This window comes from Uloborus diversus, chromosome 6 (assembly GCF_026930045.1).
Source record: "Uloborus diversus isolate 005 chromosome 6, Udiv.v.3.1, whole genome shotgun sequence".
Taxonomy (NCBI): Eukaryota; Metazoa; Arthropoda; class Arachnida; order Araneae; family Uloboridae; genus Uloborus; species Uloborus diversus.
The window spans coordinates 160,723,277-160,740,259 of NC_072736.1; the positions used below are offsets into that span (position 1 = coordinate 160,723,277).

Consider the following 16,983-nt stretch of genomic DNA (forward strand, 5'->3'; position numbering starts at 1 on the left):
TCCCTCCAAAAAATAAGAGCGACCAACTTTTAAGTAACGGTTAGTGGATTCCAGAAATTTATACTGACCTCTTCATATGACTACGTTAAAATTTCGCTGCGTGAGTTACAAAGTTTTATGAACTGAGTCTGTTTCACTTATTTTGTTTAAGAATGCGAACTTTACCAACAGAGGAAATAAGCAATTAGAAAAAAGACTTTTAATACTGTTACAAATTCTCCAAATAGTAATTATTTTTATGATTAATTTGTTGTAATCTGGTTAAATTTGGCGTTTATTCCATTATCTTTCATCTAAAATTGTCTTAGTAACGTAACCTGTAAATTGTTTCTTGTAATGAATACTCAACCCCCTTGCATTCGAATGAAGTATATGGTCCCTCCATTTCTGAACGATAAGATTTGTGAATGGAATAAGAAGAAAATATGAGAAAGTGGTAGAATGAAATAGGATTTTCTGGATATTTCTTTGCTGAGTATAAAAGCCATGTGGCATTTGAATGAGGATGAGTTTTGCTTGTGAATCGTAGCAGCCGTTGCGCTGGAGAGCATGTATTTAGCTTAGTGTGTAATTGTCTTTGCGCTGTGTTTTTGCGTATTTTGATGTGAATACGTGTGTGACCGTTGAGTTTGCGGTGTTAATTGATATTTGCCTAATTGCTATGGTTAATTTAGCAGTTGCTAACGATATTTCTTGTACATAGTTGTAAATAAATCTCCTGTGTTTTCTCAAGAACTGTGTCGTCACTTAAAGAAAGTTGCACCAAAATCATAACAATATGCTTATTTTATCCTATCCACTAAAAAGTTCAGTTATTTTAAGACCAGACTGCGTTAAGTGTTAATTTACTAGTCTAACTACTTGGTTTCGGTAAAATTTCCAAAGAAAATGAAATACTTCTCGACGAGATCACAGTTGCTGTGTACGTTGCCCAATTCAATCTGTAAGTCGTGCTCAAGTCTGCGCATGCTCTTCAACTCCGCTTGGAGATAGGCGTCAAGGCGCTGCTTGAGTCTGGATTCAGCTCCAAGAAGATCATGCGTATATCGACGCACTACTTCCTCGATCTCATCTCTGACCTGCAAGAAGAGTTGAGCAAATTTATAATTAGCGCATTATTCGAACAAAATGCACTGCAGTTAGATTTTAGATGATATTAAAAAAAAAAAAAATAACGTCGCGTAAAAGGTTCACTGCAAGTTCCCAGTACACATTGAAAACAAAATTGGAACACTTTAATTTAAAAAAAAAAGTGTTCCAGTTGCCTGAATGTGCACTGAATTGGGTTCCAAATGTAACACTGTAAAAAAAGAAAAGCCTACTAAAATGAGATTCGAAAGTGTCTTGCTCAGGATATTTTTTACAATTTAACTAGGTAACATATTGGAGAACAGATTTTCGGAAACTTTGGTAACAGATAGGTGGCATATTTGAGAACAGATTTTGGGTATATTTGGTAACAGGTTGGTTACACACTTGAGAACAGATTTTGAGGGTTTTTTTTTTTTTTTGGTAACAGCTCGGTGACACATTTGAGAACAGATTTTGGATATGTTTGGTAACAGATTGGTGACACATTTGAGAACAGATTTTGGATATGTTTGGTAAAAGCTCGGTGACACATTTGAGAACAGATTTTGGATATGTTTGGTAACAGATTGGTGACACATTTGAGAACAGATTTTGGATATGTTTGGTAACAGCTCGGTGACACATTTGAGAACAGATTTTGGATATGTTTGGTAAAAGCTCGGTGACACATTTGAGAACAGATTTTGGATATGTTTGGTAACAGATTGGTGACACATTAGAGAACAGATTTTGGATATGTTTGGTAACAGCTCGGTGACACATTTGAGAACAGATTTTGGATATGTTTGGTAACAGCTCGGTGACACATTTGAGAACAGATTTTGGATATGTTTGGTAACAGATAGGTGGCATATTTGAGAACAGATTTTGGATATGTTTGGTAACAGATTGGTGACACATTTGAGAACAGATTTTGGGTTTTTTTGGTAACAGATTGGTGACACATTTGAGAACAGATTTCGGATAGGTTTGGTAACAGCTCGGTAACGAATTTGAGAACAGATTTTGGGCGTATTTGGTAATAGATTGGTGACAAATTTGAGAGCAGATTGAAAAGACATTTATGTGCCCTTGTAAAATTATCACTTTCTTTCGTACCAACATAATTTTAAAAGCTTCCTTTAACTACCAGTCAATAGAATCCATCAATGTAATACTATAAGACATTTCGTTACATTGATTTACTAGCCAATCGGCGTCCCCTTTATAAAGGACGGACATCCTTAGTAGAAGATTGGGCAATGGTTTGTCTGCCATGCGAGATTGCTGTAAAATTAGCAGAAAGAACTAGTAGAAGATATACCATAGTTGAAAAAAAGATGAGTGTTCGAAAAATGTTCTAAAAAATTGTGTGCTTCAAAGTGTTCTAAAAAGGAGACAAGTGTCAAATCTCGAAAAAAGTTTCTCAATGGCATTATCAAAAGTCTTAAAGAAGTGTGCTGAACCAAATTAAAGTACTCAAAAGATTTCTCAGAAGTGTTTCGAAAACTGTACCAAAAATTGTGCTTAAAAGTTTTCTAAAAGGGGAACAAGTGTACGTGTTCAAAAATGTTCGAAACGTGTTAAAAAAGTGTCTGCAGATTTGCAATGTCTGTGTGCGTGTGTGTTCTTCCCATCGCTTTATTACCAACTAAATTCAAAACAGAGAACTCCACATTTAAAAGTTTACAAACCATGTTCATTCTAAGGTCGAGTATCTATCACTTTTATTTGTCTTCACTCTCAGAAGACCGAGTTGCCTATCTCCCAACCAAACTCTTTTTATTAAAGTAAATTTATTTACATGCTAAGTTTCACTTTGACAGATAATGAGTGTTATTCAAGCAGTATTGGGAATGAAAGAGTTGGGAGCCATTACAAAGAAGTTTCTGGAGGGCTACTCTACACCGAAATCTTGTAAGTATATATAGCTGCAAAAGTAGGTTTCTTCAAGAAAAAAATACGGGAAAACGGTAAAAATCACTGCTAAAACGACCCAGAAGCAGCCGGAGACATTCTCAAAAACTGGTTTTTTTTCTTCTTAGCATTGTGATCGTTGAGATTAAGATGAACCCCAAATAACTTTACTGTCAATCAAACGCTTATCACAAACCCCCTTTGTGTATGTAAAGCCAGTAGAGCATTTTTAGTCCGCTGCGCTGAAGGTCTGCTGCATATCTCTATAAGGCCATCAGCAGCTAGGATGAGAAGGATATCTCTTCTTGTAAGACGTGCGCATTACGAGCGATTTGACTCATAGACCTTTAAAACAGAGCTACCGCGATTTTCTCTCAGTTTCGCAAAAGTGACCCAGAATTACGAGGGTTGATCCAAAAATACGGTTCCCATCAATTTTACAAATATACAGCACAGTCTATTCTAATTGAAATTTACATCGTTGGAAAGAAAAAACGTTTCTCTTTTTTAATACACAATCGCCATCTTTTTCTGTGCATTATTGTCGATCGTGCCCTAAGTTCTGTATCGAGTGTCACAGAACTCCACGGCCAACTCACTGAGGAAGCGTTTCACCCCTTTTTAATTTCTTCTATATCTAATATATAGAAGAAAGTATTGGATTCGTGCAAATTTTCGAATTTCGAATTTTGACGGATCTGAACGTTTTGAGGTGTGCTGAGTCCATTTCGACCATTTTTGGAATATGTCTGTCTGTGTGTGTGTCACGTATGTGTGTGACCAGTTTTTTGTGACCACTCTACAGCAAAAACTATCGCATGAAATCGAACGAAATTTGGTACACATATAAGCCCCTATGTGAACTTGTGCCCATTGGTTTTTGGCGGGAATTCCTCCAAGGGGGGTGGAGCAATGGAACTTTTCTTGAGTTATGAATGCCTACTATTCCGCAGAAAATAACAGGGAGAATCAAACACAATTTGATCCATATGTTGCCCTTAACATGTACAGGTACTGATTCCGTTTTGGTGTCAATAGCTCAAATGGGGCTGTGCTATAGAACGTTTTTTGTCGTCAATTAGGACTGCTGCATCTCAAGAAATAATGAACTGAATCGAACAAAAATTTATCGACAAGTAGCCCTTAGCGGTATGAGAGCTGATTCTATTTTGGCGTCGATAGCTAAAAAGGGGGTGACATAATCGAACGTTCTTTCTTTTTCATTGCTAGCGCCATATCTCAAGAAATAATGCTACGTTCTGGATGAAATTTGGAAGAAATGTAAACTATATATAAACAGGTGTTGGTTCAATTTTGGCGCCAATCGTTCCAAGAGGGGCTGATTTTTTTTTTTTTTTTTTTGAGCAATCACGATTGCTTATTGTTCTCACTTGACTGTTTTGATGTGCTATCATTTTATTTTCCCGCCAGCACCTTCTGCAGCATCACCGTCGACCGACTCATCACGATGCTGCTCCTATAGCGAAAACCGTCTCCAGGTTGCATCCATATGCTACACACACGCGCATACATACACAACTACACACACAACTACACACACACATACACACACACAAACACATACACACACATACACCTACACACACATACATACACTCAAACACATACATACACACACACACACGCATACATACAGACACCTACACGTACACACGCACCTACACACAACTACCCACACACTCATCACACTCATGCCTGCACACAGACACATTCCCCACCACACACAAACACTCATACACACAACTACCCAAACACTCATACCTGCACACAGACACAAACACACATGCCTACATACACATACTCCCCTACACACAAACACACATACCTTCCACACACACATAGACACACATGCCTACCTACACACACACACACTCGTGATTGCGAGAAACATAATTTGAATTCAAGAGGTCAAAATTCAAATTATTATTATTATTATTTTTTTTTTTTTTGCGACTAAAAATAGTTTTATTAATGCAACAATAAGAAAGCTAAATAGTAATAGGCTGTCGTCTGCGTATTTCGTGTGATTTTAATTGTTGAGAAATAATCGGAAATATTATCTCAATGATTTAAAAATGTTTGCTGTTGCCATTTTATGTTTGTTTACAAATAAAATATTTGTAATTAATTCAAGCAAGGCTTTTAAAATAACTTTCAATTTTCGTTCTTTGCTTTGCTTTAGCGATAATTCGGACATTTGGATGGTCGTCAAGTTTTTGCGTGTGTAACTTTGTTTCTGTTGGGAATATTGCTTCCTCGTCAAGCATGGGGATTGATCAGAATTCATAAGAAAGATATAGAAGAAAGTTTCGCGATGGCCATACGACATACTAGTTTGATTTCGTCGTCGCTCCGGAAACGTTGGCCATCAAAGTGTTCCAAACTTAGGAAACAAGTGGTTATCGAGCTCCGGACTGCAATCAAGAACGGAGTGGTTTGTTGAATGTCATGGAATTCTGTGACACTCGATACAGAAGTTAAGCACCGTCAACAATAATGCACAGAAAAAGATGGCGATTAAGTATAAAAATAGAGAAACTTTTTTTCTTTGTAACAATGTGAATTTCAATGCGAATAGACAGTGATGCATATTTGTAAAATTGATTTGAATCTTACTTTTGAATCGACCCTCGCACTACTTGTATATCTGGTGACCAGGACCTTTCAATTCAATCGTATGTGGTAAAAAAGAGCTACCGGAGCGCTAACCGCTCATTCCGGTCGCTCTTAGTACACATATTAGAACCTTCAGCTCTTGTCCGCGTTATCTATTTCTCTATCATCAACTCCCCCAACTTACAATCTAACTTACAATGCCTATTTATCTTAGGTCTAAACAGTTTGATCTAAAAATAACCGAACTTCTTATTGATAGAACAAAATAAGCACGGTAATATGTTTTAAAGCATAAGTTAATGTTATTCAAAATAAGACTCAATTTAATTCAATACAACGTTTTGAACGATCGATTAATTTATCTACAGACTTTTAAAATTCGGTTTTGGCAAGGTTTTTTAGCCTCTGTCATGGCTGCTTGAATGGTTGGAACATCATCGTAAAAAGTCCTTTCATTGCACTTTTCATTTTCGGGAACAGAAAGTAGTCACACGGTGATAGATCAGGCGAATACGGATCGAGGGCACAAATCTATTTTATGCTCTCTGCTAACTGAAAACTGCAATGAAATTAGCTTTCTGCGACGATGTTCCAACCATTAGACAAACCGTCAGGATCTAAAGAGCATTTCTAATACCGAATTTCAGTCTATAGATAAATGAGTTGACCATTCAAAACGTTGTATTGAGTTAAATTGATCCTATTTTGAATGAATATTAGCTTTAAAACATGTTACACGCTTATTTTATTCTATCACTAAAATGATCGGTTATATTTAGATAAATACATATACACTGTTAAAAATTCTGTAAAAATTTAAGGTAAATTTTACTGTAAAATAGAGAGTTAACACTACAGAGAAAATTGTCCAGTAATTTGCACCTGAAAAATTAAGTGATTGCTGCGCAAATTGGTGTACCACGTGATTTACGGGGCGACGTACTTAGTTTCCCATTCCCTTCTCCCCGTGAGCCCATTTATGGTAGTGGTGAAGACAGCTGTCTCCCAATAAAGGGTCTGGGTTCGAATCCCGCTGCTCGCAATTCCTCCTTTTTATTCAGCTCCACTAATCGTAGCATTCTTTGCTAGGGTTTTTTTTTTTGAGCAATCACATTGCTTATTGTTCTCACTTGACGTTTTTAATGTCCCTATCATTTTATTTCCTCCCCCTCCCGCCTCACTCAGCAGCACCACCGTCGACCGTCCCCTCCCGATGCTGCTCCTATAGCGAGCTAAGTCTCTAGGTTGCGTCGATATCCTAGACACACACACACACACATACCACACACTCATGCCTGCACACAGACACAAACACACACGCCTACATACACACACACACACGCTCGTGATTGCGAAAAACACAATTTGAATTCAAGATGTCAAAATTCAAATCATTATGATTTTTTTTTTACCGTACAATTTTACAGAAAATAAGATTTTACGGTAAAAAGCACTGGCGTCATGAATGCCATAACTTTTTACTGCAAAATTTCAGGAAAAGTAAGTATGCGTGACATTGAGAACAGATGAAATGGAGGGATTTAAGACATTCATTCGTGAAGCAAAGATCCAAGTCATGTGATAGATTTTAAAGCAAAACAATGGAAGAAATCCGGTTTCTTCCGCTAGCTTCACGCAAAACGTGTCAACCATTCGTCGTTGTTGAGTCACGTGATTTGGCATATTTGCCTCAGCTAGAACCGCTGTAACTGGAGAGGTCGAAGCATATCTGCCATTTTGGAGCAAGCGTACTTATCGCATAACAGGGAAAACTGACATTCATACACATAAAAGACATTCCGTAAAACACTGCAAAGTGTTAGCAAAGATTACAGTGCATTTATAACGTAATGATAGTGAAATCAAATGAAATAAATCGATATTAACCTCACACCAGTTAGCTCCATTTCCAGGCTGCCAGTCACTTCGTCGGCTATTAATTACCCATTTCTATTTTTTTTTCTGCATCTGCTGGAAATCTGAAGAGCTGAAATCCTTTCTTGTGGAGCTGTTTGCACAATGAACAGCCGAACAACCACCCATTTGACTCAATTTAACGTATGCTACAGAAATGCAAACATTAGCAGCCATGCTATCGCTGCCAAGTATACTGGATCATGTTTGCTCCAAAATGGCGGATGCATCGGCTCCTCCACTATAGGGGCCTTAGCCTCAGCTTTTGATAAGCAAATGATTGGACTTGCGCCCTCCATTTTCTTATTCCTGCTCTATGGTACGTGGTGCTTAAAGATTTCGAAGTAGTAATCTTTACTAATAATAAAGTTGAAAGTCTCTCTGTCCGGAGGATGTCTGTAGGATGTCTGTGACGCGCATAGCGCCTAGACCGTTCTACCGATTTTCATGAAATTTGGTACAAAGTTAGTTTGTAGCATGGGGGTTTGCACCTCGAAGCGATTTTTCAAAAATTCGATGTGGTTCTTTTTCTATTCCAATTTTAAGAAACAAAATAATCATAGGATGAACGAGTAAATTACGAAATTATCATAACGTGGAACTGTAACATGGGCACAAGCCATTTGGCGAGATACGAAATTATCATAACGTGGAACGGTAACATGGATACAAGCCAATTGGCGAGATACGAAATTATCATAACGTGGAACCGTAACGTGGGCACAAGCCAATTGGCGAGATACGAAATTATCATAACGTGGAACCGTAACGTGGGCACAAGCCAATTACCGAGATACGAAATTATCATAACGTGGAAGCGTAACGTGGGCACAAGCCAATTGGCAAGAAAATTCACCATACATTATTTGTAAATATACAGGCGAACCAAAAGACCTTTTAATTTTTCTATTACGGGCAAAGCCGTGCGGGACCTTTAGTTATAGGAATAAAAAAGTACTTGTCTCACCTGAACATAATTCTTCTGCAATTTCTCGGCGTTATCTTCGGCGTCGTGCAGCGCACGACACAGTTGTCCGAGACCTTCCCTGCATTGTGCGTTGATGAGGGCCACCTCCTTGCGCAGAATGTTGACGTGCGCTTTTCTGCACTCGGGGCATATCTTCCGCTTGCAGTGGGCGCAGTATTCCAAGCGCCCCTTTTCGCCACAAGCGTTGCAGCGCTGCATGGAGGCGGGTAACTCCGGCTCATGGCCCGATACCTGTCAGAGAGAAAATTCTCTTGATAAGAGTACAGGCGTCTGTTGTATAACACGGTTAATAGGGAAGTTTTCGATTTTTCAATTTTATTTTTATATGATAGAGTAACATGTATGAACATCATAGGTGAAAAAAATTTTGCGATACGATAAGTAGTTTTTTTAAATTAATTTTTAAAGTTCAAGCGCTTGTGACGTCAAATGGCATAGGAAGTGACGTCATGCGCTCTTCCGATAGGGGAGAAACCGAAGGACGTGCATTCGACTTCGAAGACGAAACGTAAAAGGCTTATCTCCTCGCATTTAACTCCTCGCGTTTCTGGAACATTAAACCTCTCATCCTCTCGGAAATATTCGAATATCATCATTGATGTTACTTGAGGAAGATTATCTAGATTGTGCTTTAACGAATCCGGTCTCCATAGGGTGTTCAAAAAGATTATTGAATTTCTAAAAAATAAAAATATCAGCGCGCTCAAAATGTCCCTAGCGAAAACAAGGGATCTTCGGCGGAAGGCTGCCCATTAGTGCCCTGTGACGTAAGCTCGTGACGTTTCAGAAGAGCGCACTTTTGCGCGTGGATTTTAAAAAATTCATTAAAAATCAATCACGGTGTTTTTAAATTCGGCGATGGTGAATTTTTTAGTTTTGAGGGTCAATTAACAATGTCCAATAGCCAAAATATGAACATTTAATAGGTTGCATTTTCCCTATTCGTTCCGGGAAGTATCGAAATCGTATTATACGAGACTTCTTTAAAAATGACTTTTTAACTTATTTTGTACGCTAATTAATCATGTACAGGCGTCCTTCGTATAACACGGTACTTGTACAACACGGTTTCGATATTACACGATACCAAATTTGCTATTATTATAACACGGTTTCGATATTAAACGGTACCAAATTTGCGATTATTATAACACAGTTTCGATATTACACGGAACCAAATTTGCGATTGTCATAGCATGGTTTCGATATTACACGGTACCAAATTTGCGATTATTATAACACGGTTTCAATATTACATGGTACCAAATTTGCTGCTATTATAACAAGGTTTCGATATTATACGGTACGAAACTTGAATTTAATGCTTCATGGTTTTGATATAACTCAAATGTTATATTTTAAAAAGATGGAATTTCATTTTTGTGTTAAATACATTCTGTTAATGGTTGATAACTCTAATAGGTTTTTACTTTGTTTTTATGAAACTTGGTTTTGATACAACACGGTACGCATCCCTTGATTTACATTATTTCTAAGTCTCGTATACACGATTTCGATATAACACGATACATCTTATATAACCTGATTTTTCTCATGCACATACATAATTAGTATTAAAAATAAGTAAAAATGTTATTTTAAAAAAAGTCTCGTATAACACCGTTTCGATACTACACGGAACGAATTAACCGTGTTATACGAGGGACACCTGTGCATCGTAAAAATCATGTCAATATGTATCGTGTTGTATCGAAACCGTGTTTCGTGTTACATCGAAACCGTGTTATACGAGACATAAAAATAATGTAAATCAAGGGATGTGTACCCTGTTATATCGAAACCATGTTTCATAAAAACAAAGTTAAAAGTAAAAAAAACCCTAAAAAGCAATTGCGCATAAATATCCAAAAGAAGAAAGTGTACACTTTTTGTTCAGCATCCTACGAATTATTTCTCACTCGTTAATTCGAAATTTTAAAGTACTGAGCAAAAGATGTTTGATAATTTCTTTGATACTTGACTGGAAATAATTCTCTTTCGACTTTATGGAGAGAAGGAAATACTGTCTCATTTACGGCCTGCTGCCTGAGATACGTTTTTACAAATTCCAGGTCAAGTAAAGCATTTGAAAAAGCAAGTTTTAATGGGAGTTTCATTATCGCTTTCTGCAACAGAATCAGTATTTATTAGCTGCCTCCTCACCCGTAAAAAAATGCAGATTCTAATAAAAGTGTTTTTCTGCTTCGGACAATTTGGATATGTCATTTGGAAAACAATCCAATATTTCCTAACTCAAATTGAAAAAAAAAAAAAATCTGGCTGTGAAATGATTTGTTGATTCGGAGTTTATTATTCGTTAAATAGAGGTTTTTGCTTTCATTTTAGTCGGGGAAAAATAAATTCGTTAAATCTCGAAATTCGTTAAATAGAGGGGCTAGTTAGTATAGCTAGATAGTAGGCTAGTTAAATTGGGGTCCGACTGTAATAATTCTCAGAGGAATCTTTACTAATAATAAAGCTGAAAGTCTCTCTGTCCGGATCTCTCTCTGTCTGCCAGGATCGATCTCTGTCTGTCAGGATCTCTGTGACGCGCATAGCGCATAGACCGTTCGGCCGATTTTCATGAAATTTGGCACAAAGTTAGTTTGTAGCATGGGGGTGTGCACATCGAAGCGATTTTTCAAAAATTCGATGTGGTTCTTTTTCTATTCCAATTTTAAGAACAAAATTATCATAAGATGGACGAGTAAATTTCGAAATTATCATAACGTGGAACCGTAACATGGGAAGAAGCCAGTTGGCAAGATACGAAATAATCATAACGTGTAACCGTAACATGGGTACAAGCCAATTGGCGAAAAAATTCACCATACATTATTTGTAAATATACAGGCGAACCAAAAGACCTTTTAATTTTTCTATTACTGGCGAAGCCGTGCGGATACCACTAGTATGAAATACAAAATAGAACTATTACTAATGCACGAGAACGCGCACTTATTTTCTTAATCCGCAAAAAAATAAAAAATATTTTAGCGTAAAAGAAAGTCATGTGGTGCCCACCTTGCACATTAAAGGAAGGTTTCATTGTCAATACCTTTTTAAAGATACAAACTTCTTGATCGTGCTCATATAGAAGTAAATTAAAATGAGCTTTTAAAAAAATGTAAAATTTTTTTGATGAGGTGTGATTTTCTCCTTTAAATTGCAATATCTCAAAATGGTATTTTTAAAACTAAATGTTCCTTTTTCACAGAAATTAAATTGTGTTAGGCTTTGAAATTTCTACCACCTATTCCATACATCTAATTGCATATACTGAAGTAAAATTTTTCTCATGTTCGAAAAATATTTTTTTATACAGCTGATTTCGTGTTGCAAAATGGCATTTTTTGAAAAAAAAAAATACAGTGACTTACACATTAGAATTAAAAAAAAAGAAAAACTAAGCTTTCTTTCTGTAAAATTTTACTTCAGTAGAGAGAAAAGAGTCTACCTAAAGTACAGAAAAAATTTCATAACTGTATCGTTAATAGATTTTCAGAAAAAGGTACATGAACCTGTGCAAATTAATATTGACGGTATAGGGGGTACTGACTCCCAAGAAGAAATATTCAAGGCTAGTTAAGAAAAATATCTTGGCGGGTTTGCTAAGCGCTGTCGCCTGTTGGCAAAAGGAGGATTCAATATTAATGACAGGTCAGGGACTATTCCTGATGAATTCAACTCTAAATTCAGAAATCTGCTATCACAACATTTTCCCTTGAGATTGCAAGTTGTCGACCTGTTGTAACGACTGACTTATAGTATTTTTACATCACTCCCCAAAGGCCCACAGTAGCTGTCAGCATTGTGACCTAACCTGAGCGGGTTTCCCCTGGGTAAGTTGTATTTTTACTTTTACAGCAGATCTTGGCAGTGCTGTAGTTTGAGAAAAATGTTTGTGTGTACTCACCTTGGGATTCGAGGGCACTCACCAAAAGAAACGCTCGTTTGGAACCAATTAACATTACTTTTGAGCGATTAGCAATTCAGCTGATTACAGATCAGCTGCACATCTAATAAAGCTGAAATTGAAGCACCTCAATTAGATTGAACTGGAAGAACTGGCCAAGGGCAAGCCATGGCATCTTCCTCTTCTATAATTACTCGATTGCCCAAGAGTTCGGGATGGTTTGGTATTTAGATTAGCGAACAGGAACATCTGTATTGATTCAACATCCTGAGTAAACCCTTGTGCCCCATGGTTGCTGAACATTTATTTAGTGTTCAGGGCTTCATGGTTCATTTGTTTTTTCTTGCTATTGGGAAGCTGGAGAACTTATTTTCAGTAAGTTACCACCCTGTGGCCAGGGCTAAAGCAGAAATACATGAAATACACCGCCAACTCAGTCATTCCAGCCAAGGACGGTAAGTTACTGAAAATACCATGCCTTGCCTTCAATCTTCGAGTTGAACGGAACCATTGCTTTGGTCACTCGTCTGGTCAGTGCTAATTCTGTATTAGCTACCAGTTTGTTTGGCACTCTTGGCTTCCTTAAGAGGTTTTCCACCTCCAGCTCAGTCACTTCTATGCCGGGCTGATGAGTGCTAATAAGCACGAAACTGCAGTCCTCGGCTGGAATTAACTGAGTTGACTGTGTTTTTCATGTAGAGAACTTATGTCTTACTTTTAATTATGTGTTTAATACTTTGTATTTCGGTCAAGGACCGTTGTCTTACCAAGCCTGCTGTATTCGAAACTAACAAAGTTTAAAAGAAAAAAGCATTACATTTGCATTATTATCACCGAAAAGAAACAAATCTTTCGGTCTCCCCCCCCCCCCCGCCCCTTGCTCCAACTACAGACTAGATCTTGTTCTATCTGAATTTACTAGAATTAGTTTAAAATGAACTTACTTGTTGTCGCAACTCCAGGAACCTTCCTAAAGTGACGTTGTTAGGAAATCCTTGAACTCCTTGTCCAGGTACCCTGTGCTCTGCTGAGCATTCTGGACACTTGATGTTCTGTCGACTTCCCGCCAGTCTCTCGAGGCATGGCTCGCCACAAAAGGTGTGGTTGCAGGGTAGAAGTCTCGGATTTCGAAATCGTTCCGAACAGATCCCACATTTGAGCAATTGGTCCATACGAAACCACGCAGAAGACATTTTGGCAGTGGAATTTCTTATGGTCCTTTTTTCTTAATCGGGATCCTGATCGGATATCGTGAAGCAACAAGTAAGATTCCTCGCCGACGAAGCTTTTGCTTTAGAATCTTAAGAAAGTATTTCGTAAAAATGCTGAATTCTTCAAACCTTTGTCTCTTTGAATTTCCTTGCTTTATCTAAGTTCAGGAAAAGAGTAACGTAAGGCCTCGGCGGATAGGATGAGGTTTTGTCTTGACTAGACAATCTCTTTTGATGAAACTACATTAGTCTTGGGAAAACAAAACCGTGATATGTAGTGTTTGAAGATACATAAAAGCAAATATTTACAGCAATACTTTTAAAACATGCAGCAGAATAGTATTTTACAATGACTGTTAATTTGATAGATTTTTTTCTTTAAAATAGTTTCAACTCTAACAAACTAATTCAATTTTTGTTTTCAATAAAATTCACATCTTATAGCATCAACACACTTTTATGCTTAGGAATATCTGTAGAAACTTTATGATTTTTTGCTTTATTCAATAAAATAATTAATCCAAAACAAACTTAGATTGTTGTTATTAGTCCATAATGCTCAGTTGTGGAAACATATTTCATAAATTAAAATGGTTTTCGAATGCTTTTCGTTTGTTAATATTTTATGCATGTAACACGATAACGCAAAACGGTTTGCCAATGCTAATTAATTCATACACCAACAATAAACTGCATACAGATTAATATTTTTCCCTCCCTTTAATTAAATAAAGGTTTGATACTTAATCTTTTTTAAGTACTTCTGAAAATCATTAATAAGAACATAAACAGAAAAATACGATCCCTGATTAGAGCTGCTTACGAGTTTAAACACTCATCAAAAACACCTTTTGCTAATTTAATTTTGATTATGAGCTCATGTTTTTCGATCTGATCATTAATTTAAAATTCTTCTTTGCGTCAAGTAATTCTTGTCATAAAATTGTAATTTTCTTGTCCAGATTGAAAATGGAGAAGATTGCATAGTTCTCCCGAATTGTGAAAAATTATTTCTGAATGACTTCCGAGGCAAAGAATTCTGGCATTAAGGTGAGGATTCTGTTTTGGTAGCAGGTGCTGGAAGTAGTCCAAATCGCTCCAGGTAGGGAGGCAGGAACGGGTTGAGAACTTATGTGTGAAGTGACTCAGGGAGCGGAAAAAAAGAGAGCTACTTCTTTCAATGCCAAGTTGCTTCTTGAACGGATTGAACTTTTCTTTGTAGGCTTTGTCTCTGGAAAGAGAAGAAAATAGAAATTACTATTTCGTAAGAATTGGAGAATGAAAGTGCTTCCAAGTTTTCATCAAAAAGAATGAAACGGACAAAACATACATCAAATGACTTTAATCTAATCAATTTCCCTAGATAGGTTGTTAACAAATATGAAGAATTCAAACGCATAAATTACACTCTATAACAAAAAAAAATCGACGCACCAAGAAGCAATCATCCGATTGCTTTGAAATTTTGTATGCTTGAGTGTTTTGACAAGATATGCAAATGATTAAATTTTGGCGTCGAATGAATGAATAGTTTGACCTCTAGCGCATCAAAACTGCGCATCCAGCAGATGCATATAAAGAACAATTCTTCAACAGTTGTTAAAACTTTCGGTTTGATTGCGATTCAGATTACTTTCAACAACTTAAAAATGTCTTGCCGCATGGTTCGTGCTCATTACGAGCAACTGTCACAGTTTAAAAGAGGTCGTATCATTGGATTGAAAGAGGCCGGTTGGTCTAATCGGAGAATCGTTTGTCATTTGAGTCGAAGCGGTGCGGCGATTCGAAGATGCTGGCAAGGATGGGTGGAAAATGGCCGAGTTCAGTGTCAGGATGGTGGCGGTCGACCTAGGGTCACAACAGATCGTGATGATAGAGTGATTGTCCGATCAGCTGTCACAGCGCTTTCTTCATCTCTATGAAGCATCAGACGTTCAACCTAAACCCCAGTGTCCATCATGACCATTTACAGACGGTTGGGACGGCGAAAACTATGCTTGCGCTGACCGTTACTCCACCTGCCACTGACGCCTACACACTGCCGATCCAGATTACAGTGGTGCATGGCTCCAACCAATTTACCCAAATATTAACAAATTTGGAAAATTCGAAAGCGTCCCCCCCCCCATTAGCTGAATAACACATTCCAAGTTTATAGCTTGTGTCTATTCAACATGTTTCGAGTAATTTTTTTGTCGTAGCTTTCTTCAGAATGTGAAGACATGTTCCGTGTTGTGAGTATATTGTTACAAATTCTGTAAATAGTGACTATTTTTATGATTAATTTGTCGTAATCTGGCTAAATTTGGCGTTTATTCCATTATCTTTCATCTAAAATTGTCTTAGTAACGTAACTTGTAAATAGTTTCTTGTAATGAATATACTATACCCTTACATTTAAGTGAAGTATATGGTCCTTCCATTTCTGAACGATAAGATTTGTGAATGGAATAAAAAGAAAATATGAGAAAGTTGTAGAATTTTGTCGAACTTTCCAAAGCAGTATAAATGCCGTATGGCATTTGAATGAGAGAGTTAGTTTTTGCTTGTGAATAGTATCAGCTCTGCGCTGGAGAGCATGTATTTAGCTCTGGGTGTATTAGCCTTTGCGCTGTGTTTTTGCGTATTTTGATGTAAATACGTGTGTGATCGTTGAGTTTACGGTGTTAATTGATATTTGCTTAATTGCTGATGATTGATTTAGCAGTTGTAAATGTGCCGGATCGTCAAAAAGGTAGATCCGCGGATACGGATCCGGATCATTAGTGTCAAGATCCACGGATACGGATACGGATCTCAATATTTTTCCCCCAATTCAACTATCCAAGTGTTTAATTTGTTACGGAAGGTATTTCCGTCAGAATAATAACACTGCTTCTTCAAAAAATGTCATCTGCGGCAAAAATATAATCAAGACTATGATTTACTCTCTTTAAAGAAATCTCCGTTAAAATTGAGGGAGAGTTGAAAGGAACGGGTCAACGCTGCATTAATGCTTAAATAGAATGTGATAAATTATTTCTTGCTTGCTCGGTAGATGTAGACAGGAGCAAGAGTGCAAAGCTGCTACTGGACAGGCTAGAAATATTTTTCGCATTTTATTTCAGCATAAATGCAGCGCTGACCCATTCCACCCAACTTACTCCGACCGACAGAATAACAGAGCCGGGAACACCTTTACAAACAACAAATAGAGAATTTAGTCTCACTTTTTTTTGAAGAATGCCGAGAAAAACCAAAATGAAGAATAACAGAAACCCCAAATCAATAACAGAAACTAATATTAAACTAAAAATTTAAAAAAACATATCGACCTGATATTGAGATGG

The 16,983-nt window shown here is 37.2% G+C and overlaps 1 protein-coding gene across 1 annotated transcript in view; it reads right to left on the reverse strand.

The window, feature by feature from the left end:
• LOC129224035 (RING finger protein nhl-1-like) overlaps positions 1 to 13,651 on the reverse strand; it is a gene marked incomplete in the record, with an annotated part of 53,195 nt that extends 39,544 nt beyond the window's left edge. Inside the window, 3 exon segments of the mRNA XM_054858433.1 lie at positions 898 to 1,079; positions 8,507 to 8,758; positions 13,388 to 13,651. Of these exon segments, the coding sequence (XP_054714408.1) occupies positions 898 to 1,079; positions 8,507 to 8,758; positions 13,388 to 13,636 (683 nt within the window).
• Between the last annotated feature and the right edge of the window lie 3,332 nt (positions 13,652 to 16,983).